The following is a 26,301-nucleotide window of genomic DNA, read 5'->3' as shown; positions in this document are numbered from 1 at the left end:
AGGCTCATCTTTATTTCTAACTTTTGAGAGTCAATTACTCTTATTTTTTTATAGTTGTTATCTGCTCGTTTCTGGGGTCTTTTAAAAGATTCTCTAGACTATAATTCTTTATGACTACTTTTTAAAATCTCTCATTTTTTAACACCTTTAATTACATTCTGTTGATATTTTCATTTAGGTCTGAGCCTCACCTCAAATACACATAGCTTCTCGCCTCATTGGTGCCATCATGTGGTGAAGTTGTGTATTGCATGGGCAAAGTTGCCAACCCTGTGCCATGACTGTGTACACCATCTTACAGAGATATAACGCTGAAGTTGAAGAGGTGCTGATAAGTTGGGAGACCTGAAATAACCCTGTTACTCTAGTACATGCACAGCAAACTGGAAGCCAGTAAACACTGATGATTAAGTATGTGCACTCTGGTATCAAACACATGTGCTCAAAGCCAAGCTCTATCATTATATATGACCTTGGGCATTTGGGTACTCTCCCTTGGCCTCAGTTTCCCCATTTGTAAAATGAAGCTATCAGTAGCGTCTATCTCACAGAGATGTTGAGAGGAACAGTTGATGTGATAATAGCACAATGGCCAGCAAACACTTAGTATCAGCTGTGAGGAGTTTGCTAAGCCATCACACCTGGTTCTCCCTTTATGTTCAAACCAGGAACAGAAAGAATATCAGAAAATAAGACTTCCCTCTGAAACTCTGGCATAATTATTTTCAGAATGATCAGAAGTAGCATGAATTTAAAAATTATAAAAATTAGACTGAAAAAATTTTCAATAACAACTGTTTCTCGTAAGTAAGGAAATTTCTGGAAAGAAAAGTCTTCTGGGGCCGGCACTGTGGCGCAGTGGGTTAAAGCCCTGGCCTTAAGCATCGGCATCCCATGTGGGCACCGGTTCTAGTCCCGGCTGCCCCTCTTCTGTTCCAGCTCTCTGCTATGGCCTGGGAAAGCAGCAGAAGATGGCCCAAGTCCTTGGACCCCTGCACGCATGTGGGAGACCTGAAAGAAGCTCCTGGCTCCTGGCTTTGGATTGGTGCAGCTCCAGCCATTGCGGCCAATTGGGGAGTGAACCAGTGGATAGAAGACCTCTCTCTCTGTCTCTACCTCTCTATGTAACTCTGTCTTTCAAATAAATAAAATCAATCTTTAAAAAAAAGGTCTTCTAAACCCTACCTACAAAATGAAGTTTGAAAATTAATATGGTTGAATGAGGCATAATTGATGGTCAAAATACATGGTTACAGAGAGGAGAAATTTAAAATCTTTTCAGGGATCAGGGCGGGCTTGTGTGCTGGGGGTTAAGATGCTGCTGAAAAAGTGCCTGTCCCTGTTAGAGTCCCTGAGCTCCATTTCCGGCTCCTCTCCCGACTCCAGCTCCCTGCTAATGCACACCTTGGGAGGCAGCCATGATGGCTCTGATTATTGGGTTCCTGACACCCAGGTGGGGAGATCTGGATGGAGCGCTCCACTCCTGCCTTGGTCCTGACCATTGTGGGCACTGGGGAGTGAACCAGCGAATAAGACCTCTCTGTCTCTCCCCTCCCCTGCTTCTCAAATAAATAAATAACAATTTCAAACAGAACAAAACCTTTTCAAGGGTCAAAAATACTTTTTCATATTAAAAGGGATTTATAGTCCCCAGTCTTCTCAAAAGTCTATCCTAGAAAAATGTATAAATCCTCAAAGAGATACACATCTATGTTGGACATTTTTCTATTAGAAGATGAATTTTAATTATCTTGTTAGAATAATAGGATGAAAGAGATATTTAAAGTCAGTGAAAGCAGAAAAAGGCTTGAGAGGTAGGTCCCTCCCTCCCCTTTAAAAGTAACAAGTAATGTTGCAAGAATCGGAATCTTCTAGTTTCCAAAATGTAGCTTCCTGGGAGAAGGAGCCTACATTGTTCCATGAATTTTTGTTGTGCTATTATGCAAATACAGTCAATGTTCATTATCTTTCTCCTCATTAAATTCATCAGAAACTGTCCAGGAACAGGTTTTCTGTTTTGTCAACTACACCCACGGTCTTGTTCCCAGACTTTTCATCAGTGTTTGCAGAGTGTGAGGGAAGGAAAGCAAGAAGTGGGAATGATTTCATGAATTTTGAACATGCTGTACCTCGGCTCCAGTACAGTCTTCAAGCACAGAGCCGCCATCTGCGCTTGCTCCTGGTGTAAGTCCAGCTAGGGGCAGTGCCAGCCTGGTGCAGTTGTTAGAACGTGGCACTAATATCGCCACAGTCATTTCTCATGACAGTCAACTGGCTGTGCAGAAGAGAAAAACTTTCCCGGTGTCCAGCTGAACCTCTGAGGCCAGCACTCCGGAAAATCTGTGCCTCTGATTGTTATGATTTGCGGATTTTCTAGCGACGGCTCTGTAATTGACTTCTCATTTAATCCCATTGTGGTCAGAAGACGTATTTTGTCCAATTTAAATCTTTATAAATTAAGGCTTGTTTTACAGCCCAGAATACCATGTTTCTTGGTTTGTGTTTGTGTGCACAGATAGGGCAAATCTCTCCATGTATTGAAACATTCTTGCACTTCAGCACTGCTTTGTATTTTTAGACTACATATTTTGCATATCTTTCACTAAATGTGTCCCTAGCTATTATAATAATATTATATTGCCAGTGCTGCAGCTCACTAGGCTAATCCTCCACCTTGCAGCACCGGCGCACCAGGTTCTAGTCCCGGTTGGGGCACCGGATTCTGTCCCGGTTGCCCCTCTTCCAGGCCAGCTCTCTGCTGTGGCCAGGGAGTGCAGTGGAGGATGGCTCAAGTGCTTGGGCCCTGCACCCCATGGGAGACCAGGAGAAGCACCTGGCTCCTGCCTTCGGATCAGCGTGGTGCGCCGGCCGCAGCGGCCATTGGAGGGTGAACCAACGGTAAAGGAAGACCTTTCTCTCTGTCTCTCTCTCTCTCACTGTCCACTCTGCCTGTCAAAATAATAACAATAATAATAATAATAGTTTAAATGTTTTAAAATTGTAGATTCTAATTGATGCTTGCTGGTATACAGAAATATTTTTATAGGGTGAATTTTTATTATATAGCTTATCCTATAACATAAATTTCGATTATAAGATTTTCTATGTGGACTGTCTACAAAGACAATTCATGTCGTTTTCAAAAAGGAGGCTTTCTACATAGACCACTGTGAATAAAGATAGATTCTGCTCTTCCTTTCTAATCTTCATGCTTTTTATTATTTAAAAATTTTTAATTATTTTCATTATATTTGAAAGGCAGAGAGACAGAGACAGACAGACAGAGATCTTCCATCTACTAGTTTACTCCTTATATGCCAGTAACAGTCAGGGCTAGGGCAGGCTGAAGCCAGGAGCCAGGATCTCAATCCAGATCTCTCACATAGGGAACCCAAGTACTTTTTTTTTTTGATATTTATTTATTTATTTATTTGAAAGTCAGAGTTACACAGAGAGAGAAGGCTAGGCAGAGAGAAAAGTCTCCCATCTGCTGGTTCACTCCCCAATTGGCCACAATGGTGGGAGCTGTGACAATCCAAAGCCAGGAGCCAGGAGAGGCCTCCGGGTCTTCTCACAGGGGCCCATGCACTTGGGCCATCTTTTACATCTCTATAGCGGAGAGCTGGATCGGAAGTGGAACAGCCGGGACACAAACCGGTGCCCATATCAGATGCCGGCACTGCATGCGGCAGCTTCACCCACGACGCCACAGCAGCAGCCCTGGAACCCAAGTGCTTGAACCATCACCTGCTTCTTCCAAGGTGTGCATTAGCAAGAAGCTGGGTGGGAATCAGAGGAGCCTGGACTTAAGCCAGGCACCTGGACTTGGTATGTAGGCCTCTTAACTGCTGTGCCAAATACCTATCCCAGCATTTACTATTATTTTAATTACTTACTGCACTGACCAGACTCTCTTATACAAAGTTCAGTAGAAGTGGTGAGAGCAGAAGTCTCACTTTCTTCTCAATATTAGGGCAATTTCAATAATAGGGATGACAGTAGATGTTGGTCTTTCATAGATGCCCTTATAAAGTGAATTTCTCTTTTAGTTCTAGGTTTGTGATTGTTTTCATTATGGGTTGGCAATAACTTGTGTGAAATGCTTTTTCTGTACTTATTGCAATGATTATGATTTTTCTTTATCTTATTAATGTAGTAAATTACAGTGTTTGACTTATTAATGTTACAAGAACCTTACATTTTAGGATGAACCCCAACTGGCCATTGTATGTCATCTTTTTTGTATTGTTGGTTCAGTGTGTTTGCATTTTAAGAGGAATTTTGCATCTATATTCATGAGTGATTCAGGAGTGGCATTGGCTTTGATCTTGAAGTCTTTGTCAGGTTTTCTACAAGGGTTATGCTGTCATTATCCTCCTCTATTTTCTGAACGAGTCTTTGTAAGATTGACATTATGCATTCTTCCCACGTTTGATGGGATTCACCAGTGAAACCAACTACACCTAGGGTGTTCTTTGTATCTTTAAATTATGACTTCGAGTTCTTTAAAAGACATGCAGTACTCGGGTTTTCTACTTCTTCCGTTTTGATGTTTTGTTTTGAAAGAATTTGTTCATTTATTCTAAGTCATCAGATTTTGTTGGGCTACATTTGTGACATTCTCCTTTTATGGTTTTAATTAGAATTTTTCAACCTCAGCATGATTAGTTGGTATTTGAGGCCAGAAAACAGCTATCAAGGGCTAGGCTGGGTATTGCAGAATATGTAGGCATTTCCCTGCCCCCCTCCCCACTACATGCTGATACCAGCCTAATCCTGATACCCAAAAATGTCTCCAGACTTTGCCAGATGTTCCCTGGGGCATGACACCTCTGTTTAAGAACCCTATGTTGTAATATTTGAAGAATCATTCATTTTCTTTCATTCTAGTGGTGGATAATTTATCTCAATTTCTTATTAGCTTTACCAGCATTTTTGCAGACTATACAAAAAAGAATATGCACTGGACTTGGCCCATGGACCACAGTTTCCTGACCTTTAATTAAGTCATTGATTTTTTTTCTCCTAATAAATGCATGAAAAACTATAAATTTCTCTATAAGAATATTTTAGCTATATTCTGCAAAGTTTTTTAAAAATATTTATTTATCTGAAAGACAAAGCAACAGAGAAGGAGAGACAGTCACAGAATGAGAGAGAAAGAAAGAGAGAGAATGAGAGAGAGCAAGAGCGAGTGAGTGAGCGAGAGAGAGAATGTCTTCCATTTGCTGATTCACTGCTCAAATGGATGCAACAGCTAGGCCTAACCAAGCGGGAGCCAGGAACCAGGAGCTTCATCCTGGTCTCCCAATGGGTGGCGGGGTCTTCACTGGGCCATCTTCTGCTGCTTTCCCAGGTATATTAGCAGGGAGCTGGATCGGAGGTAGAGTAGCCAGGACTTGAACTGGCACCAGGATTGGGAATCTAACATTGAGCAGTTTAGCCAGCTGTGTCATGACATTTTTGGGCCCTTCCATAAAATTTTAAATGTTGTGCTGATTTAAAAAAATGATCAATGAATGGCTATGGAGAGTGTGCATCTGGAGATACAGGTGAGCATTCCTGAGTGTCACTCTAGAATAATGGCTCATGAATCGACCTCGGCTTCTGTGTGTGAGAGATCTGCAAAATACACAATGGCATTTAGTTGGTAAATTACACTGTACCTTCTAGTTGATAAACTGACACAAATCCCACAATCTGGCAAAAAGTATTTTTTGTTGTTATTGCTCTTTTAACGAAGAAAAGCGCATCTGCAATGTCTGCAACATTTTCCCAGACAAAAACATTGTGAGGTTTGCCGTTCCTTGTGCAGTATTGATTTGCTGCCACCTGCTGGGAGGCAGACATGGGTTTCCAGTGTCCTTCAGGGTGAAGAATTAGCAAATGAGAAGTTCTAGAAGTTTGCCCTACCCCACACAATCACACAGGGATCTTTGGGCCTGCAAGAAATCAAGCATTTTAAAATAAAGGAACTGCAAAAAGAAAAATCTGATGTGTATCTGACAAGGAAGAATGCCTTCTTTCCCATCCAGTAGAAACCAGATGGCACATTAATAAGAAAGTTCCTGAAGATGGTGGACTTAAAGATAAGCGAAGGTAATGAACCACTTGACTGGGGGGAGACTCTAAAGAGCCCCTAGCGCACGAAGTAGGAAATAAGAGTGAGCGTAATGAAAGTGATAATGACAAGGTAGCGTTCCTTCTTAGACATCCATGCTGTAATTCCCAGGCCTGGGAGGGGCCTGCTCTGCCACTGTGGTTGGGGAGCAGAGAACTTCTCTCCCACATTCGCAGAGCCACAGATGGACAGGAACTGTGCCCCAGCCTGGATCATGCTCGGCGCCTCACCCACACCTAATCTAGATGATTTCCTTTGGGATGTTCAAGATTTGGATGAGATCCTTGGGATGAAGTATAGGGTCCTTGGGATGAGGTGACTGGATTTTGCAAGTGAACAGACCTGAGTCTCTGGGGGCCAGAGGGTGAACTGTGGTCATCAGAATAATCTCCTCCTCTCCCCTCAAGCCCTAACCACCAGAACCTGTGATTATGTTACCTTGCCAGGGAAAAAAGAACTTTGCAGATGTGTTTACGGATAAGAACATTGAGGGGGAGATTGTCCTGAATAATTCGGGTAGACCCAACTTAATCCTTAAAAGTGGAGAGCTTTCAGGACTGGTGCTGTGGCGTAGCAGGTAAAGCTACCACCTGCAGTACTGGCATCCCATACGGGCGCTGGTTCAAGGCCCAGCTGCTCCGCTTCCGATCCAGCTCTCTGCTGTGACCTGGGAAAGCAATGGAAGATGACCCAAGTCTTTGGGGCCCTGCATCCACATGGGAGATCCGGAAGAAGCTCCTGGCTTTGGATCAGCCCAGTTCCAGCAGTTGAGGTCATTTGAGAAGCAAACCAGCAGGTAGAAGACTTGTCTCTCTCTTTGCCTCCTTCTCTCTCTGTGTAGCTCTTTCAAGTAAATCAATGAATCTTTAAAAAAAAAAAAAGTAGAGAATTATTGGGGTCAACGTCATGGCACAGAGGGTTAAGCTGCTGCCTGCAATGCTGGCCTCTCATATTCATTTCTAATGCAGCTCCCTGTTTATGCACCTGGAAAAGCAGCAGAGGTTGGCCCAAGTACTTGGGCCCCCCGCACCCACATGGGAGACCCAGATGGCGTTCCAGGCTCTTGGCTTCGGCCTGACCCAGCCTCAGCTGTTGCAGCCATTTGGGAAATGAATCAACACATGGAACAATCTCTGTCTCTGTTTCTCCTTCTCTCTGTAACTCTGCTTCTCAAATAAATAAATATTAAAAAAAAAAAAAAGAAAATGGACAACTTCCGCTGATGCTACTATCTTTGCAGATGCAGGATGGGGGCTACAAACCAAGGAATGTCAGTAGCCTTCAAAAGCTAGAAAATTCTCCTCCTCTCTAGCATGAAATAAATGAACTCGTGGTGTTAGCCCAGTGATCCGCATCTGAGCTCTTTTAAACAACTAAGTCTGTGGCAATAGAAAACAAATATAAAAATAACATCAGTTATTCCTTGCTAGCATCACAGCAAGTGCCTCTGACTGATAACTCTCTGGAGAGAGGAAGCTAAACACACTTAAAAGCAGAAAACATCATTTCGCCCTGGGCTACCTCTCTGATCTCCTATGACTCCCCCTGCAGCTCCCTATCATCCGCTGTGGTCTCCTTGCAATGCTAACCATGCTCTCCCCTCCAAGCCTCGGAGCGGGCCCTCCTTCTGGTCTGTGCTTTCCTTAGTCACAATTTACTCCCTCACTTTCTTTAGGTCTCTGCTCAAATGTCACATCCCCAGCAAGGACTTCTTTGTTTACCTTTTATAAAATAGTACATGCTCACCCTTAGCTGGGATGGCCTAACCCTTAATTTCTAGCTTATTGTGCTACGCAGCACTTATTTTATTATCAATCGATGTGTATTTGCATGTTTGCTGTCTCTGCCTGTCCTGCTCCCCAGTTGTAAGCTCTGTGTGGGCAGGGACTTTGTACCTGTGGTGATGACAGCTGTATTGCCAGAATCTAATACAGGTTGGCCCTCTGTATCTGCAGGTTCTGCATTTGTATATTCAACCAACTGTGGGTCAAAAATATTTTTTAAATGTTGCCTGTACTGAACATGTACTGAGTTTTTCCTCCTATTATTTGTCCCAAAACAATATAGTATAGCTACTATTTACATAGTACTGACACTAGATTAGATATTAGAAGTAATTTAGTGGTGATTTAAAGGATGCTGTGCATAGGTAATATGCAAATAGTATTTCATTTTCTATAAGGGACTTAAGCACCTGTGGATTATGGTACTGGCAGGGGTCCTGGAACCTGTATCATGCCTGACACACAGTAGCAGCTCAAAACATGTTTGTTGAAATAAATGAACATTGAAAAAACTTAAACTTATTGACAGAGTACAAATTTTTTTTTTTAAAAAGATGCATTTATTGAAAGTCAGTGTTAGAGAGAATCTTGTATCTGCTAGTTCACTTCTCAGATGGCCACAGGAACCAGGAGTGTCATCTGGGTCTCCCATGTGGGTGGCAGGGGCCCAAACTCTTGGGCCATCTGCTGCTGCTTTTCCTAGGCTACCAGCAGGGAGCTGGGTGAGAAGTGGAGCAGCCAGAACATGAACTGGGGTGCACAAGGGATGCCTGCATCCATCGCAGGTGGCGGCTTTACCGGCTAAGCTAAAACACCAAGCCCAAGAATTCCCTAATGTTGTTCACACACATATATATTAACATCACTTTGGAAAAATGGGCCTCCGTGTGCTAACTCATTATCATGTCTTTAAGAACATGGCCATTTCTGCAGCAGGTGGTTGGCACACTGATTCACACCTGGGTTAGAGGCCTGGCTCTGCTCCCAATCCCACGTTTCCTCCTAAACCATACCTCGAGAGGCAGCAGGTGATGGTTCAAGTACTAGGGTCCCTGCCACCCAAATGGGGGACCAGGATTGAGTTCCCACTTCCAGGATCTAGCCTGGGCCAGCCCCGGCTGTTGTGGGCATTTGGGGAGTGAATCAGAGAATCGGGGATCCGTCTCTGTCTGACATTCACATTTTTAAAAAACAAGGTCACTTCTCAACTTATTACAGTTCTAAAGTGCTTTAGGGTTTGTAGCATAAAAACAGGTAAAGATTAAAAATTGAATGAACTTCTTCATTTCCTGCAGTAATACAGATTGAGATTTTTAGATCACTCTGCTTCATTGAGACATCTGTTTTCATTTCCTCTAACTGGCCACAGTCTTTGGTCTACTTGGGCCTGTGTGGGGACCAAAGTGATAGTCCTGTAATCCAATAACAAGGATGCTAAGGCAAATAAATCCTTCATTTTGTACTGTCCCACGTCCAGTAAGAATCAACCTGTAACAGACAGATGAAAAGGCCCACACCCTCTCGGACGCATGCAATTATGCAAAATCTCATCTGAGGACGGAGGTCTCCGTCTCAGACCCCAGTTATGCGACAGCCCCCGCTTAGGGCCGATTCCGCTCTTTCGAATTCGACCCCCGTTTTCGCCTGTGGAAGTTGTCTTCAGCACGTGCCAGCACACCCCGGGAGCCCAAGCTGGCCCTGAAAATGCCGGAACAGCACCCAAGGGCTCCCTGCCGACGTCGTCCCACGGGATCTTCGGACCTCGGTCACTCTCCGCCCCGCCGTGAGGTGGCAGGCGCTCGGCGTGTTCGCTTCCGTCCCCACTTCAGCGAGGGCAGGCGGCCGGCGTGCTTTCCGTGCACGCTAAGGAATGAGCCGACAGCAACGGACGGATCGTAAGGGAAAAAAAATACCCCAGGGGTCCCGCAGCCGCTCCAAACCACGCCGTGCTGTTGAAAGTTACAACTGTGCGTCGGCTGCACGTAGAGCATTTATTCGCACAGGCGGCCCACCGACTTGCGGAGGCGCAGCCTCTGTCATCTCACCAGTTTGTCAATCAATGATGCGGCTCGCCCACCGCCTCGCGTGCTAGGGTTCCGGGAGCGGAAGACGGGGAACCGGCTCGCCGAGATCGCGAGGAGCCGCAGCCGGCCCCAAGAGCGTCTATCGCTAAGCTTTTGAAACGGAAAGATTCGATCTCGTCCTGCCTCAGCAGCGCCTCTCCGCGCCCCGCCCCGCCCCCCGCGCCCCGTGGCCTTCTCCTAGAACTTCCCGGAGCCTTCCTGGTCACGCCCCCAGCGGCACGTTCCGGAGTTCCGCGGCCACGTCCGCGGGGACCTTGGCCACGCCCCACGCCGACGCCCGGCCCCCGGCCGCTCGCTGGGCCCCACGCGCCGGCCGTCGGCGCTGCGCCTGCGCCTGCGCATCGCCGCGAGCGCGGGGCGGGACGGGCCAGGCGGAAGGGGAGGGGCTAGGCGGCACTTCCGTGGTTCGGGCGGGTGAGTATGGGGTGGATGCGCGCGGCGCCGGGAGTCTGGACCCGGCTCCCGCCCGAGTCTGATTGCCTGGGGGCCGTCCGTGGCGTCGGGGGCGCCCCCTGGAGGACCCAGGGTCGGGGAAGGAAAGAAGATTACTAGGTTGGATGGTATTGGGAGTGGGGCGTGTGTTACGGGTTGGCTGGCGTCAGCAGATGGAAGGGCAGGGAAGGGTTGTTACCTTAGAAAAAGCAATGTTTTAAAATTCTCAGCGTTTTAGGCCGGCTTGTGAGCTTGCCTCTGTGCTGCTTTGGCAAGGTCGGCTCCGTCGTCGCGGCCAAGCCTGGAGAATGGTTAAGCTAAATCCGATGGCGGGGAGAAAGGCCCGGTAGTCCGGTGTGGATGCTTCCAAAGGGTGAAGCCAAAACGCATTTTGCGGGGAGAATAAATCCAGAATGTTAAAGTAGAGTTCAAACTGGAAGTCGCAAACGGTGCCCTGGCAGGGGCTAGGTCTTTGCTGTGTCTTTCATTAAAAAATGATAAATGCTAAGCCAAAATAACAGGATAAAAATTTAATTACCTTTCTTAAGAGTTGTGTCCTCATATATCTTGAAAAGCAGACTAGTGAACGTTCCAAATCGGTAGAAATCCAAAGTTTCTAGAAGAATTGTGTAAATTGTTAAACATTTTGGGGTCATCGACAGTGTCCAGATTTTTCTGTTAACACAGTGAACTATATTTTGTGTTCAAGATGATAAGAATTAGAGAAAATAAAGACAGCCTCTTTTAAAGGCTTTGTTCTAACAGGAGAGACAGAACTGAAAACTGACATAACCCTAGGAAATGTAAATAAAGTCTGGCGAATTTGAAGGTGTCCAAAGAAAACCTGCATGTTTGGCGTGAAAGAACTGGTGCTTGAGTCTTGCCACTCAGCTCATTGTTGCCAAGTGGGAATGTGGGTCCCTCATCCAAAGATTTCTGACTGTCTTCAACACAGGCTAAAAATCTATGTTGTGTGATTTTTCTGGATTGTTTAATGCTATTGGCAATCGGTTCAGTTAACACACACCTCCTGTGAGCCAGCTACAACTAGTTTGCAGCCTCTGCAGATTTCCACCCAAGTCAGAATTTAGAAATAATTGGAATTCCATGGGAAAAGCAGTCCTGGAGCCTGGGATCATCAGGAAAGAATTTAAGAAAAGGATGGAGTTTACACTGGATAGGATTGGAGTGTTATAGGAAGGAAAGGGAATGATAAGTGAGGATGTTCTCTTGAGTTAGGAGGGTAAGCGGCAGGTTGGAAGATAATCTACTGAAATCCCAGAGAGGAAGTATGGAAAGCTGAGTATAAGAAAGAAGTGGGAGAACATTGGGGGAAAACGATAATGCCCGATAAAGAAAACTGGACTTTATTCCCAAGGCAGTGCCTCTCAAACTTTAGCATAGGTCAGATTCAGGCAGAGTGCTTCTGAAAACTGCTGGGCCCCACTTGCAGACTTTCTGATTCAGGGGGTCGGGGTGGGGCTTAAATGGTTTCCCTGCCTCTTCAGTTCTCAGGTGCTGCTGGTCTGTGGCTCACACTTGGAGAGCTACTCTCCTACGGTTTGGGGAACTCTGGGAGGAATTTGGGGAGGGTAAGGAGACCCCATTTCAAGAAGAGTCTTGCTGTGACGTCTCAGAGGGAGGCTTGGGGAGGGAGACAGAAAAAAGGAAGTCTCCTTAGAGTTACTTAGTACCATCTAAAGCCAGCGCTTGTGCTGAGATCTTTCATGCACACCATCACTTTATACTCACCGTTACCCTGAGATGTAAGTCTTAGTGTTTTCATTTTGCAGATGAAAACACTGGGAGAGTATGAAAGATTGCCCAAGTATCATAGCTGGTCTCAGAGTCCCCTAAGACTAAGCTGATTTTAACCCGGGTGGAAGCAGTGGAAATGAATGAAAACATTTAGTGGTGATGGAATTTAGAAAAATAGAGACTTCCCAAGCAAAATGAAACCTAAAAGTCGAAATTTGGAAATCTGAGTCTTGCTGGGATAATGATGAAAGGTCATGTGGACAGAGAACTTTAGACTCCCCTGCATGAATTCAGTATGTGTTCTGTATTACTCTTACATAACAATGACCTCTTGAAAACCTATTTAGAAGTTGCTTATTTAAAAGTCATTCTACACTGTAAAAATTTCCTGAAATTATTTGAAAAGGAGAGAGTAAAGCCTTCTGTGGGGATGGTGGGCGATGGTAAACAGATTAATGGCCTCTGACAGCTTATCTTCCAATCAAAAGTGATTAGCATTGGGAAGTGGAACCACATGGTGTAACACTGCCTCGCCTGTATGAATTGTGCTGCGCAGCAGACCCTGACCTAATGTATTGATCTTGGAAATCCTGTGTGCTTTTTCTTGCCAGAGTAGTTATTGAAATTGAGAATATTCATTGGATCGATTTCAAGACAAATACCCCAAGTCAGACTGGCTGCTGCTGAGCAAATTTTTAATGAACGAAAACATTCATACATTGAAATCAGACTTTAAAGAGAAAGTTCTTGAAATAAATGTGTATTTACTGTAAAATCTAGAAAAATACGTGTTTTCAAAACATCGAGTAACTGAGTTATCAGTGTAATGGAAGTATTGACCTGCGCAGACTTACAGCATTTACTCATTTATTCCATGAGCAGTAAGCTGTGCTATCCATAGACACAAAGGTAACTCACAGTCTAGGGAAGACCATCCTCTTACAAAGCCACCACAGCAGAGTGGCGAGCACGAGGGATGTGGCCACACGTGACACTAAGGGTGAGAGATCGTGGCGACAAACGGGCTGAGGGAAGAAGGCCCAGGAAGTCTGCAGAGAGGGGACTCTTGAGGTGGTTCTTGAAGGCTGAGCAGGCATTTGCGAGGCGATTAAAGGAGAGAAGGACATTCTAATCCAAAGGAACGTCATGGACCATGGCCGGCATGTGTAAAAGGGGATAGCTTTTCCCAGGACGCATGTGCAGGTCAGAATGGTCACAGGCAGTGTGGTCAGAGGAGAGGAATGCAGTCATGACGAGCCTTCAGTACTCTGTAATAACTGTCTTGGATTGAAACCTTCGTGGTATCCAGAGTTCATGCCTGATGCGTAACAGAGTGTTCTAAGGCCTAGCATGTGGTGTAGGAGCTTCTCAGTAAGCATGATGAGTGAATGGCCGAATCCCAGAGAAGACTTCACACAGAAAAGGCACAAGGAAGCTTTTCAGTGTTTTCAGCAGTGAAGTAGTACCGGTAGTGTGGAAGATAGATTAACGTGGAGCCCAGGGGTGACAGTAGTAGATTGGGAGTGTGCCCGTTGGTGAATTGCAATTGACATGAAAAACAGTATTTCTCACAGAAGAGGGCTGGACGTAGAGGGGGCAGAATTAGAAAACTATTACAGCATCTAGGGCTGAGTCCTGTTTTATGAACCTTTTGTTTCAGTTACATGTGTGTGTTCACTGATGAAAGTATATTGCTTTATGTAGGATGCAGTCAAAGATAGAAACTCATTGTGGTAGAAAAACATGGAAGTGAGGGTGGAGAGAAAGAATGGAGATGAAAGCTGTTTTTGAGGAGAACAAATGTGAATCTTAAAATGCCACTGCCTATTGTGAGCCTTCTTCGAGGGGAGGGAATGCACTCACCAACCTGTTTTGGTGTTACTTCTACTTGGTATTTTTCACTTTATAGTCTAGTAGGCATGGAAGTGCTTTGAGTCATTTTTCTGAATGCTATAAATGCATTTCTCTTGGGATGTGATAGTGCTTAGCTTACAAATTATAGGATAAAATGTATCCTTTTAGCAGTTATGACCATTAGTTGAAACAGTTTGATTTGATTATTGACCAAGTTCTTCGATTTCTTTCTGTAAAAAAAAAAAAAAAAAAAAAAAAAAAAAAAAACAAAAACAGGAAAGGATGCTTAGTTACATGAGCAGGTGGGACATCTCTCTCCTTTCCTACATGACTTTGCCCTCCTAATATACTTACTCTGTTCTGCCTGTGACATGAGTCTAAGATAGAAAGTTGCTCATAAGGCTGAGTTGTATTGTTTTTTAGGAAGGGTATGAGCTTCTTTAAAAGGAGTATTTAGCTCACTGATTAAGACACCTGTGTCCCATATCAGACTGCTTGGTTTTCTTTTCTAGCTGCAGCTCCTGGCTCCAGCTTCCTGCATTGCAAACCCTGGAAGATAGCAATGATGGCTCAAGTAATTAGGTTCCTATAACCCATATGGGAGACCCAGGTTGCATTCTTGGCTCCCAACATTTGGGAAGTGAAACAGTGGGTGGGAGCGCTCTCTCTCTCTCTCTGTCTCTCAAATAAGGTTTGCTCAGTTGGACAAATTAATGAGATTTAAGTATGTTAGGAACTTATATATCAGACTGAATTCTTTTGTGGAGTGAAGCACATTTGAAAATGTTTTAGTATTTGGTCTGTTCTATCACCTAAAACGATATTGGGATATCCTACTGATAAAGTTTGCAGAGGAACTAGAAACTGATTTTTCATTTAGACCTAAGCAAAAAAAAAAAATTAAAAATGGATGAACAAGCCGTATCGTGCCAATGTTCAATTGTAAAGGATTCTGTTTTCTCTAGAGTATAGGTATAGATTTATGAAATCCATAGTTTTCCCACAAGTTCTCCCATGTGTTGTGAGGCAGTGGTCAATAAACCTGACCTCGCTGAGCCCCCTGGTCTGTCAGGAAGGGTAGCCTGCACCATGGAACTGTTGTGAGCACTGGCTGAGGAAGCACATGCACTTTATTTACCTCAACTACAATGAACACTCAGCAAAAGAGAGCAGCTGCTGCAGTACCATTCACCTGCTGGGGGGGGTGGGGGTGGGCGGCACCCAGGAAGTCAGCCTTCAGGGAGAGGTTTGAAGGTGTGGAAACCTAGAATTACATACATCTGAAGAGTGTTTTAGCCTCAGCATGGAGGGAAGGGGATAAAATGGTACCATCCTTTATCTTTTTATTTTTGTAAAGACCTTTTAAGGTTTAGATTTGTGTTAGCATCAGAAGGCCAAGAATCTCACAAATCCTAAATTGAGATAAAGCCTGCAGTGTAAACCATAAGTTTGCCAAATAGTTGACACGGATTTTCTGACGAAGATGGCAATTAAGTTCTAAGAAACCACTATTTTGAATGTTGAGGTCGTCTATACCACTTTCATTATTATTTTTTTTTTAAGATTTTATTTATTTGAAAGAGATTGAGAGAGGTTTTCCATCTGCTGGTTCACACCCCAGTGACTGCAATGGCTGGGGCTGGGGCTGGGCCAGGCCAGGCCGGAGCCAGGAGTTTCTTCCAGGTCTCCCACGTGGATACAGGGACCCATAAAAAAATTTTTGAAGCAATTGTAGTGTGCCAGATCCCTGTCAAGCTTTGAGGAGCTTGATATGGGGAAAAGGGTTTTGAATCTGTCTTCTCTTTTCCATCCCTTAACCCCTTGCCAGTGCACAGGTCCTCATCATCTCCTTTGGGTCCTTGCTAGGGTTTCCTGAACTGGCTCTTTGTTACCAGAGTCTCCTCACTCTTGGCTTGTCACTACTACTAGAGTCATCACAGAAAAAGCAGAGTTGGTTACTTGTGCCATATTCCACTGCCTTCCCAGGGGCATTATCAGGCAGCCGGGTTGGAAGTGAGCACTCATAGGATGCTAGCATTGCAGGCAGCGGCTTAACCTGCTGAATCCCAACAGCAGAATGTTTTTAGTGAAGATTCTGAGATCACTCAGGTGAAGGATGTTATTCAGATTTTTGTTATGGTGTATTAGATCAGCATACGTAGATGGACTAACCACTCATGAACATACAATTGTTGAGAGGTTACCATGTACCAGACACTGCTGGATTCTGCAGAAATAACGAATAAGATTACCCTTTCTGTGGGAGGATCGTCATCTCAGCTGAGGCTGAATATTGAAGAGAGGGCAGCTAATAGATAAGTTAGAACACAAGACAGATACCTGAAATGTCAACAGAAGACGGCGAAGCTCTGAATAGGATATTAACCGGCTGGAAAAGCCAAGGGCACGTGCATCTCCACGTAGGTGTTATTGGAACTGAGTAGGCATTTGTCAGGCTAGAAGGTGGATGGTAGATACTCAGATACCGCACTTTTAATTAGAGCAAATAGATGGTGTATTAGGTTTCCATTACTGTAACAAATAGCCGAGAGCAGTGTCTCAGGAAGGAAAAGGTTTACTTTGGTTTACAGTTTGGAGGTTCACAGTCAGGATCCAGGGGCCCCACTGAACTGGCACCTGCTGGAGGCTGACCGTGGTGGAGCACATGTGGAGGAACAGTCACAACATGGTGAGTCAGGAAGCAAGGCTGTATTGCCCCTCATAACCAACCCTCTGTCAGGAACTACCTGCAGCGGGTAAGCCCTCAGTGACTTAAGACCTTTAGGTCATTGTTTCAACCAAGACGTCACCTTAATCTATCAACCATTCGTGTTTTGTCTATTAACTGTTAAAACATGACATTGGGATTTAAATGTCCGAACGAGTTTAGGAAGCCATGTCATCCCATCTATAAAGATTTTTTTTTTAAGATTACTTATTTGGAAGACAGGCATAGAGAGGAAGAGAGAGATCTTCTATCCTCTGGTTCACTCCCCAAATGGCCACAACGGCCAGAGCTGTGTGGATCCGAAGCCAGGAGCCAAGAGCTTCCTCTGGGTCTCCCACGCAGGTGCAGGGGCCCAAGGACTTGGGCCATCTTCTACTGAATTTCAAATAAATAAATATTAAAAAAAGAAAAAAAACTTTAAAAAAAAAACAGTTTACAAATGCTGAAGTGTCAGACAGGTGAAGAATGAAATAAGTTTACATCAGCAGCTTCCTAATAAAACAAAATTTTTTTTTGAAGTAATTGTAGTATGCCAGATCCCTGTCAAGCTTTGAGGAGCCTGATATGGAGAAAAGGGTTTTGAATCTGTCTTCTCTTTTCCATCCCTTAACCCCTTGCCAGTGCACAGGTCCTCATCATCTCCTTTGGGTCCTTGCTAGGGTTTCCTGAACTGGCTCTTTGTTACCAGAGTCTCCTCACTCTTGACTTGTCACTACTACTAGAGTCATCACAGAAAAAGCAGAGTTGGTTGCGTCACTTCCATAAAGGTCTCTGGTTTGTCCACAGCCAACAAAGAACATCCAGTTCCTTGTTCTGTTTACATGCTGGTCCAACCTCATGTCCTTTCACTGGTTCCATTCTGTCTAGGCTTCTGCCTCACTGAATTTCTCAGTCGGCAGGGAAGAGATCAACTCCCAATTCTGATTTTGCCTTTCAAGTCCTCATGAAAAGTTGCCTCATTCTTCAACTGTTTTATTCTTTCATTCTCAGCCCTTGCATTGACTCCTCCATGATTTTAATCCCCCTTCACCCAGTAGAGTTAGTCTCTGTAATTCTGTCTGTTCTTAGCACACTTTGTTCTTTCTTTGTTCATGGCATATTCTGTGAGTTCTTGAAGTTATGGGATTATATAATGTAAGATAAGATAATGACCTCCACTGAAGCAGCTATATTGGGTTCAGTCATAGGCCTGCCAAAATACATGTCTGCATCCTAATCCCTGGAACTATGAAAATGACCCTGTAGGAAAGAGTCTTTTCAGTGTAATTAAGTGGCTAATTCCATACAGTAGTGATGGCAGTCTGTTACAGTAGCCCTGGGGACTCCTCATAAAGTATGCTACAGTGCCTGGGACATAACCAAATGCCTTTGTTACCACTATCAATACCAGTATTATATCACTGTTACTCTTGTCACCTGTCTGGGACCTGGAGAGAGTAGTATGTGCTAGAATAGTAGTTGAATAAAAATACAGTTCTTGCTTAGCTTCTGTTCCAGTTACAGTGGTTGTGGGGTTGATAAAAGTCATGCCTACCAATGGTATTGAAAGAGGACTTCCTAAGTAGATCCCTTCTTAGATTTTTTTTTCTTTAAATATGTTTTTGTGTGTGTTTGTGAAGGATACTTGAGGGTGTTTTTAAAGTTGTCTTTTAGGAAAAAATTTACACTTTTTAATAAATTGCCCTTTTAGAATAAGGCTAATTTTGAACAAATGGAAGTTCCAAGCTTCCCTCAAAATGGAAAAAGAGTTACTGTCTTTGGAACACTGATATACAGTTACAGTTCTACCAGTTTTTTAAAAAAGTAAACCATTTCTTCTTTTCCCTTAATATGTTACTAAGATAAAGTTAATTTCATGTTCATTGGCTTTGAAGTATTGTTTGGAGAGCATGTTGGAGCATTAAATCACTTGTTTCATTTTGATGTGAGGTACTTGAAAACCAAACATTTATAAATAATCATAAACCCACAGTAGGCAGAGTGTTTGTCTGTAAACCTTAGCTTGCCACTGGAAGTTGGGTCTTGACCTAATTATTGCCAATTTTTTCCCAGTTGCTATGATAGCAAAAGCTAATGTTAATTGAGCTCTTACTGAGTGCTAGGTACTGTTCCAGGCATGGTTGGTTTGTTTGTTTTCTAGAAGTAGGAAGCAAAGTAGAAAGGTTTTATTGAGGGTAGGGCATCTGTAAGAAGGATGTGACAGAATTCTGCACACAAGAGAACACCCAGTCACCCAGACTGGGGAAAGGGAAGTGAGATGGTTAAATGGAGAGAAGTTTTGTCATTTTGTTTCCACTCTGCTCTCCTACATATTCAGCACAGTAGAGGAAGTTGCACAAAGTGGCTAAGGAACTTGAGCAAAGTCCTAATAGTTCACTAGGGACGACTCAGAGTAGCTGTGGGTCACAACCTCTGCCCTATCTGGAGCCAGCATACAATGGCAGCTTTCCTTATGGGATGAGTTTGAAGTGGAGAATATCAGCAAATCCAAGTGTAGGATCTACATCTAAGCCTGAGGTGCCTCAGAACTCTGGTCAGTGGGACTGGGGATATGCATTTTTAGTGAGCACACAGGTGGTGAGATACACTGATCTGGTTCAGCGCGACCCTCAAGTTCCCTATGAGGCTTCTTGTTTGTGTGCTTAGGCTGGGCCATTCAAGGTGAGCCTATTGTATACATAGAAGATGCTTCAAAGAGCTCAAGGAAAATGGAATTACAAGTTTACTTTGGCGTAAAACAGTTGACACTGCCATATGGACAGTGGCTTAACCCACTGTGCTCCAACCTCAGCCCCTACAAACAGTCTTTTCTGTGAGCTTCAGACTCAGGTGTATTGATCTGAGGAAATGAAGAAGATGAAAGCATGATGTAAAATGTCTACTGACATGGGGTTTTGTATATTTAGTTTTTGTTTATAAGAAATTTCTAATGTAAATTCCACTTTACAGCTGAGTAATAGTTCCATGATTTGGGTTACACTGAATATTAAGTGTGGTCAAAGAGAATATTTTCTCTTTATGTTTTGTAAGAAACCTTTTACTCATTTGTGCTGCCAAGAACTCTGATTATATGTCTTTTAGAATATGTGGAAAATACTGCATTTTGTTTTCCTTAGTTGTATTTTTAACTGACAAAAACATGTTTTTCTTTCTTCAAGGGAGGGTGCGAGTCACACTGAGTGAAAAAGCACCCAGTCTTTTTCAGTGACAACCAAGATGAATATCTGCGTGCTGCCACCCCGTCCTTACCAGCATTTCCTAAGAGGCCTTTCCCGAACACCTTTTCAGCGTTGCCGCTTCATCTTTCACGCAAGTACTCACCTCGGATCAGGAATCCCATGTGCTCAACCCCTTAATTCTCTTAGACTCCATTGTGCAAAGTGGATGCTGCTGTCAAAGGGCTTCCAGAGAAAATTATCTGTACAAACAACTTTGAAGGACCCCACAGAAGGACTTTCTGATAAAGAACAAAGATTGGTGGATAAACTTTATACCGGTTTAATCCAAGGGCAGAGGGCCTGCTTAGCAGAGTCCATAACTCTCATAGAATCAACTCACAGCAGGAAAAAGGAGCTGGCTCAGGTGCTTCTTCAGAAAGTGTTAATCTATCACAGAGAACAAGAACAGTTAAATAAAGGAAAACCACTAGCATTTCGAGTGGGTCAGTCTTTCTTGTTCAGTAAATATTTTTGTAAATTCTGTCTTTTAAAATTAATTTGTCATCTCTTTTTTTCAGAATCTGGGAAGGATTTTAAATGCTTTGTTTTTTGCAAATACTACTTTTGTCATGCTGAAAAATTATGACTATTTATTGGAACCAAGGCTCTGTATTTTAAGAGAAAATACAAGGCTTCTATTTTTGCAAGGATCTTGCTATGGCTCCCAGAATAGAAATATGTATAGGAAGAACTATGGACCAGTTTAATCCTTTCCTTCAGTAGTCCTTCTGTCTAATACTGTAAAGTGAATTCCTTGTTTTCTGGTTATATCAACTGTAATTAATGCTTATCATGTTTCCAAATTCTACTTCCTTTGTGTTTCATTCTTTTTTTTTTTTTTTAAAGATTTATTTATTTGAAAGTCAGAGTTACAGAGAGAGAGAGAGGTCTTCCATCTGATGGTTCACTCTCCAATTGGCTACAACAGCTGGAGCAGCACTGATCCAAAGCCAGGAGCTTCTTCTGGGTCTCCAGGGGCCCAAGGACTTGGGCTATCTTCCTCTGCTCTCCCAGGCCATAGCAGAGAGCTGGATCAGAAGTGGAGTGGCCAGGTCTTGAACTAGCGCCCATGTGGTATGCTGGCGCTTCAGGCTAAGGCGTTAACCCGCTGTGCCACAGCGCCGGCCCTGTGTTTCATTCTTTCTTTAAAGATTTATTTATTTGGAAGACAGAGTTACAGAGAGAGGTAAAGACAGAGAGAAAGGTTTTTCATCCACTGGTTCACTCCTCAAATGGCCACAGCAGCTGGAACTGAGCTGATCTGAAGCCAGGAGCCAGGAGCTTCTTCTAGGTCTCCCACACGGGTGCAGGGGTCCAAGGACCCGGACCATTCTCCACTGCTTCCCAGGTGCATTAATGGAGCTGGATTGGAAGTGGAGCAGCAGAGACTGGAGCGAGTACCCATATGGGATGTGGCCACTGCAGACCAGGGCTTTAACCCGCTATGCCACAGCGCCAGCCCCTGTGTTTCATTCTTTGTTCTCACCTCTTTCAGACACCAAGTTTCTGGGAGGAGCTCTTAACCTGGCATTCTCAAAACCAAAATACATTTTAAAGGAGAGATCCTGTTCACTTGCTATTTGTACTTAGATATTCATTCAGTATCTTAGACAATTTGACTTGGTTCTGTGATTTTAAACCAGCCTGTTATACTTTTGAAATTGTGTATTTTGAAATGATTTAAACATGTTGGACCAGCAGAGATTAAGCAGAGCCACTTGTATGGAATGAGTGTGTCCCATGAGTTATTTGAAACAGCCCGTCTGCTAAAGACAATGTGAACTGGTGGTCCAAGTGTGGACATTTTGTGGGGGAGTGAGTAAATGTATTTATAAATTGACTGATGTTATGTTAGATAGTTTATTGTAATATAGGGACTTTTAATTTTTAGGGTAATAGATATAAAGGCTTTAAAGATGATTTCAAAAATAAGTCACAAGTAGAAGTTGTACCAAGCCATATTTTTTTCTCCCTTTTTATTCTGTCCTTACTGAGGGGCTCTCACTTTGGGAGGACTACAGTGGTGCATTGTAGACAGAGGGAACAGAAAACACCCAAAGAAGAGTTCTGATTACCACGAAGGGTCCACTGACCAGGGTTAAAATTTCCGTGAAGAGAAAATGTTCTAGAAATGTCTGGAGTTAAACTAGCAATTCACACATCACTTTGCAGTGCCATTCTTGTTGTTCTGTCCCGATTGTATGATGCCAGACAGAGCAGTGTCTTTACTGCAGCTATTTTTATCACTCTATTAAGAGCTACAAATGTTTAGTCAGCACTAAAAAGGTGTTTAAGATAGAGACCTGCAATGAGAATCATGGTCAGAAGCCAGACATACCATATACTATACAGACTTTTGAAGGTACTTGCAATTAGATGCCTATGTTTTGTAGACTTTGTTAAACCTACACTTACAGGAAGGTATTTACAAAGGTTTGTGGAAAACTGTAATTAAGAGGTAAGTTTATTTCAGTACAAAATAACTTTGAAATCTATGTAAAATATTTTTCATGGTATGAGTTTTCCATGAACTTTTTTGAAGACCCCCTAGTGTGTAACACACACCGTCCTAAACACACTGCAGCTATTAATTCATCTCATTCTTAAAACACCTTGAAGATATAGGTGCTATTGCCTCATCTGTTCTGTTGCAGAAGGTGCTGAGGCACAGAAAGAGGTTAAACAGCTTTCTCCAGGTCACCCAGCCTGTGAGAGGCAGAGGTCACATGAGAACCTGCTAACTGGCTTCAGGGTTTGCGCTCTTAGCGTCCATGTACTACTGACTGTCCAAGTAGGGGACTTTACTGCCTATTTTTAAACACAAAATTATTGTTTTCAGGATTCAGTTTGGATGATGGTCTGATATTCTTTGAGTTATGAATGCGATGAAGGAAAAAATGATCCTTTATAAATAGAAAATTACTTTCTCAATCATTGGGGATTTCCAGAGCAATTAAATCGTTTTTCCAATAGGAAGATAAAGTGGACAGAACTGGGGCAGGTGGAATAATTACTGATCATCATGAGAGGCTGGCAGATGTCAGAAATTCAGCACATTAACAACACCAGCAATGGAGTTTGTTCAGAAAGATCCACATTACAGTAGAAAGGCAAAGCATGTTTTGTAATTTTGAAAGTGAATTTTGTAAACATATGAAAATCGAATTATTTTCTTCCTATATCTGCATTCCTCAGCAATTAGATGAAGAAATGGGTTTCCATTTGCTGCTTTAGGACACATTAAAATATATTAGTGAGGCCAGTGCCGCAGCTCACTTGGCTAATCCTCCACCTGCGGCACTGGCACCCCAGGTTCTAGTCCCAGTTGGGGTGCTGGATTCTGTCCCGGTTGTCCCTCTTCCAGTCCAGCTCTCTGCTGTGGCCTGGGAGTGCAGTGGAGGATGGCCCAAGTGCTTGGGCCCTGCACCCCATGGGAGACCAGGAAGAAGCACCTGGCTCCTGGCTTCGAATCGGTGCAGCGCACCGGCCGCAGCGCACTGGCCGTGGCGGCCACTTGGGGGGTGAACCAACGGAAAAAGGAAGACCTTTCTCTCTCTCTCTCTCTCTCTCTCTCTCACTGTCTAACTCTGCCTGTCAAATATATATATATACATATATATATAACTGATGGTTTTGATAAATGAGGGGAAAGAGAAGGTAGTCTAATATTTTACTCAAAAGTGATCATAATGCTGATTTCATTTGTTTCATTAAATTAGAAGCTCTCTTTCCGCTGTAGGATTGTCTGGGCCTCCTGGTGCTGGGAAATCAACATTTATAGAATACTTTGGAAAAATGCTTACTGAGAGAGGGCACAAATTATCTGTGCTAGCTGTGGATCCTTCGTCTTGCACCAGTGGAGGTGAGTATAACTCATTCTTCTTAAATTGCCGAGCTTGTTGGGGCTCCCTGTTAGCATTTAGAGGGAATTTGCATAGTTTGGTGGCTTCTAACTGCTCATTGAGTTTGCTGTCCCTGAAGGAAGGGAGTTGGACAGCAGGAGGTGGAGACTGATGCAGTTAGTTTGGGAGCACTGGACTCTACAGAGAAGGTCAGCTTGTGAGTGTCTCAGTGGCTGCTTAAGAAACCTAGCATCCCAAGTGCCAGAAGCTGAAGTTGCCAAAAAGCAGATTTCAGCCCTTTGGTGGCCATGCCTAAGATCACGCCCCCTTCCCTCTTGTTTCTCCTGGCTGCATCACCAGCTACGTGATTCAGAAAATGAGTCCTTATTCATTCATTATTTTCCTCATATTGTTTTAGTAACATCTCTTCCCTTTAGCTTAAAAAAAAAAAAAAGGTTACTGCTGTCTACGACTTGTTACCTGTTTATATTCTATGGTCAGTTAAACAGGAAGCTCTTAAACTATGCCATGTGCTGCCGTGCCCCCAGAGCACTTAGCATAGTATACCATCCATTGCACAATGCTCAGCAGTTCCTTACTGATTTGAGGTCATGCAATCATTCAGAGTTTAATTTGCAGCTCATCAGAGATAAAATGAATATTAACTTCATTCCCCAAAGGATTATTTAAGAAGACATAAAGCATACCCTATCGATACTCAGGAATGATTTTTCTTTCTATTCTTTATGATTTAAACTTCTCCTATTACAGTTACTCAGTGACTGGGTATTTGAGGGCCTACTGTAAGCGAGGCCCTCTGCACAGAAAGTACTGTGCTGTGTCACAGTGGGTAAGACCCAGTCCTCTTGACCTTGTGGAGCTTTATGTCTTATGCAGGAACCAGACCAGTCAACACAAGCCATTAGGGTATTGTGTTGTGAAAAGGTTGATACAGTGTTCTTTGTGGAAGTGTTGGATTTGAGTATTGTGATATTCTGTTGATTTACTACCAAAAAAGTAAAAAATGAGGTTGTAATCCTATTTCAAGGAGAAGTGGAGAACAATTCTCGTAACCACCCACAGAGAAACCTACTCAGAGCATTCAGGGTTTTTGATTCACTGTAACCAAAAGGCTGACCATAAATAAAATTTATACTCACAAGGTTTATGATTAAATCTATGTCAGTGCATTGTCTATTACAGTCTACGAACTTTGTTAAAAGTAAGTACTTTACTCTGCGCTTCTCCCGTGGCCGGTGCGCGGGAGGCAGCCCCAGATGGCAGATGAGATCGCCAAGGCTCAGGTCGCCCGGCCTGGTGGCGACACGATCTTCGGGAAGATCATCCGCAAGGAAATCCCAGCCAAAATCATTTTCGAGGATGACCAGTGTCTTGCTTTCTATTACATTTCCCCTCAAGCACCAACACATTTTCTGGTGATACCTAAGAAACATATATCCCAGATTTCTGCAGCAGAGGATGCTGATGAAAGTCTTCTTGGACATTTAATGATTGTTGGCAAGAAATGTGCTGCTGACCTGGGCCTAAAGAAGGGTTACCGAATGGTGGTAAACAAGGGCTCCGATGGTGGACAGTCCATGTATCATGTTCATCTCCACGTTCTTGGGGGTCGGCAGATGAACTGGCCCCCTGGTTAAGCATGTGTTAGGGCCAATTGTTCCTTTTCCAGGCAGTGATAAAGTTTGCAGTCCAATGTCAAACAGCATACTTTTGCCTATGTATGCAGATTGAGGAAATACTGGAGAAAAATAAAAACGTACATAATAAAAGAAAAAAAAAAGTAAGTACTTTAATGAGGGAATTTTTGATGAGTGGCCTACAGTTTCATATAGTTGAGAAGGCCTTTTCTCCTCTGTCTTCATAATATTACAGAATACTTGCAATAGAAAAAGGAAAAATAGCTTGAGATAATGATAGCAGAAATGATGTCATAAAATAGTCTGTGATTAAAGTTGCATAAGCTACGTGGTTCCTAACTTAAACAAGTAATGAGGATCTTTTTCTCAGGTGAAAAATATTTGGAAGAAAAAGTACATGAGGATAAACAAGACACTGTGCATATATAAATGTGTACCTTACTGCAGTGCTACCTATATCTGAAAAACAGCATGCTGTTAAAGTTGGAGAAGATTCCCTTTTGGGTCTGTAGTCAGTCTGTGTGCTTTGACTTCACAGAACCCATGCGTGGTTTGAGACCTCCTGCAGGGTCTGCAACTCACCTTTTTGGCTTTGCTGGCACAATTACATGGGAGAGTAATTTCATAATGTTTAGTTCATGGTGAGAGGATCCATAGGATAATCATTTAAAGTCTAGCTTTGGCAGGTTGTTGACTAACACTGAGATGACTTCATGCAGAAAATGACATGAGAAAGAGGCGTTATGTGAAGTTAGGTGGTTAAGATATGTGGTGGGTGTATGCTCTAGAATTAGAACTAATGAGAATGAGAAGCTGAGGTCA

The 26,301-nt window shown here is 43.3% G+C and overlaps 1 protein-coding gene and 1 pseudogene across 3 annotated transcripts in view; both read left to right on the top strand.

Moving 5' to 3' along the window:
- Window positions 1-26,301, top strand: part of MMAA (metabolism of cobalamin associated A) — an 80,086-nt gene that overhangs the window by 42,058 nt on the left and 11,727 nt on the right. Inside the window, exons 1-3 of one of the 3 annotated variants that reach the window (XM_051820040.2) lie at window positions 10,334-10,403; window positions 19,920-20,422; window positions 23,719-23,841. In XM_051820040.2, the coding sequence (XP_051676000.2) occupies window positions 19,978-20,422; window positions 23,719-23,841 (568 nt within the window). In that variant the 5' untranslated portion in view covers window positions 10,334-10,403; window positions 19,920-19,977. Of the gene's footprint in view, window positions 1-10,333; window positions 10,542-19,919; window positions 20,423-23,718; window positions 23,842-26,301 lie in introns of those variants that run through there. The other 2 variants (XM_070047479.1, XM_070047480.1) reach the window with 2 other exon arrangements.
- LOC127483268 (adenosine 5'-monophosphoramidase HINT1 pseudogene) lies at window positions 23,885-25,622 on the top strand (annotated as a pseudogene).

Source organism: Oryctolagus cuniculus, chromosome 8, assembly GCF_964237555.1.
Source record: "Oryctolagus cuniculus chromosome 8, mOryCun1.1, whole genome shotgun sequence".
Taxonomy (NCBI): Eukaryota; Metazoa; Chordata; class Mammalia; order Lagomorpha; family Leporidae; genus Oryctolagus; species Oryctolagus cuniculus.
Note: the sequence above shows the minus strand (reverse complement) of the source record. Positions and strands in the feature narration are given on the sequence as shown.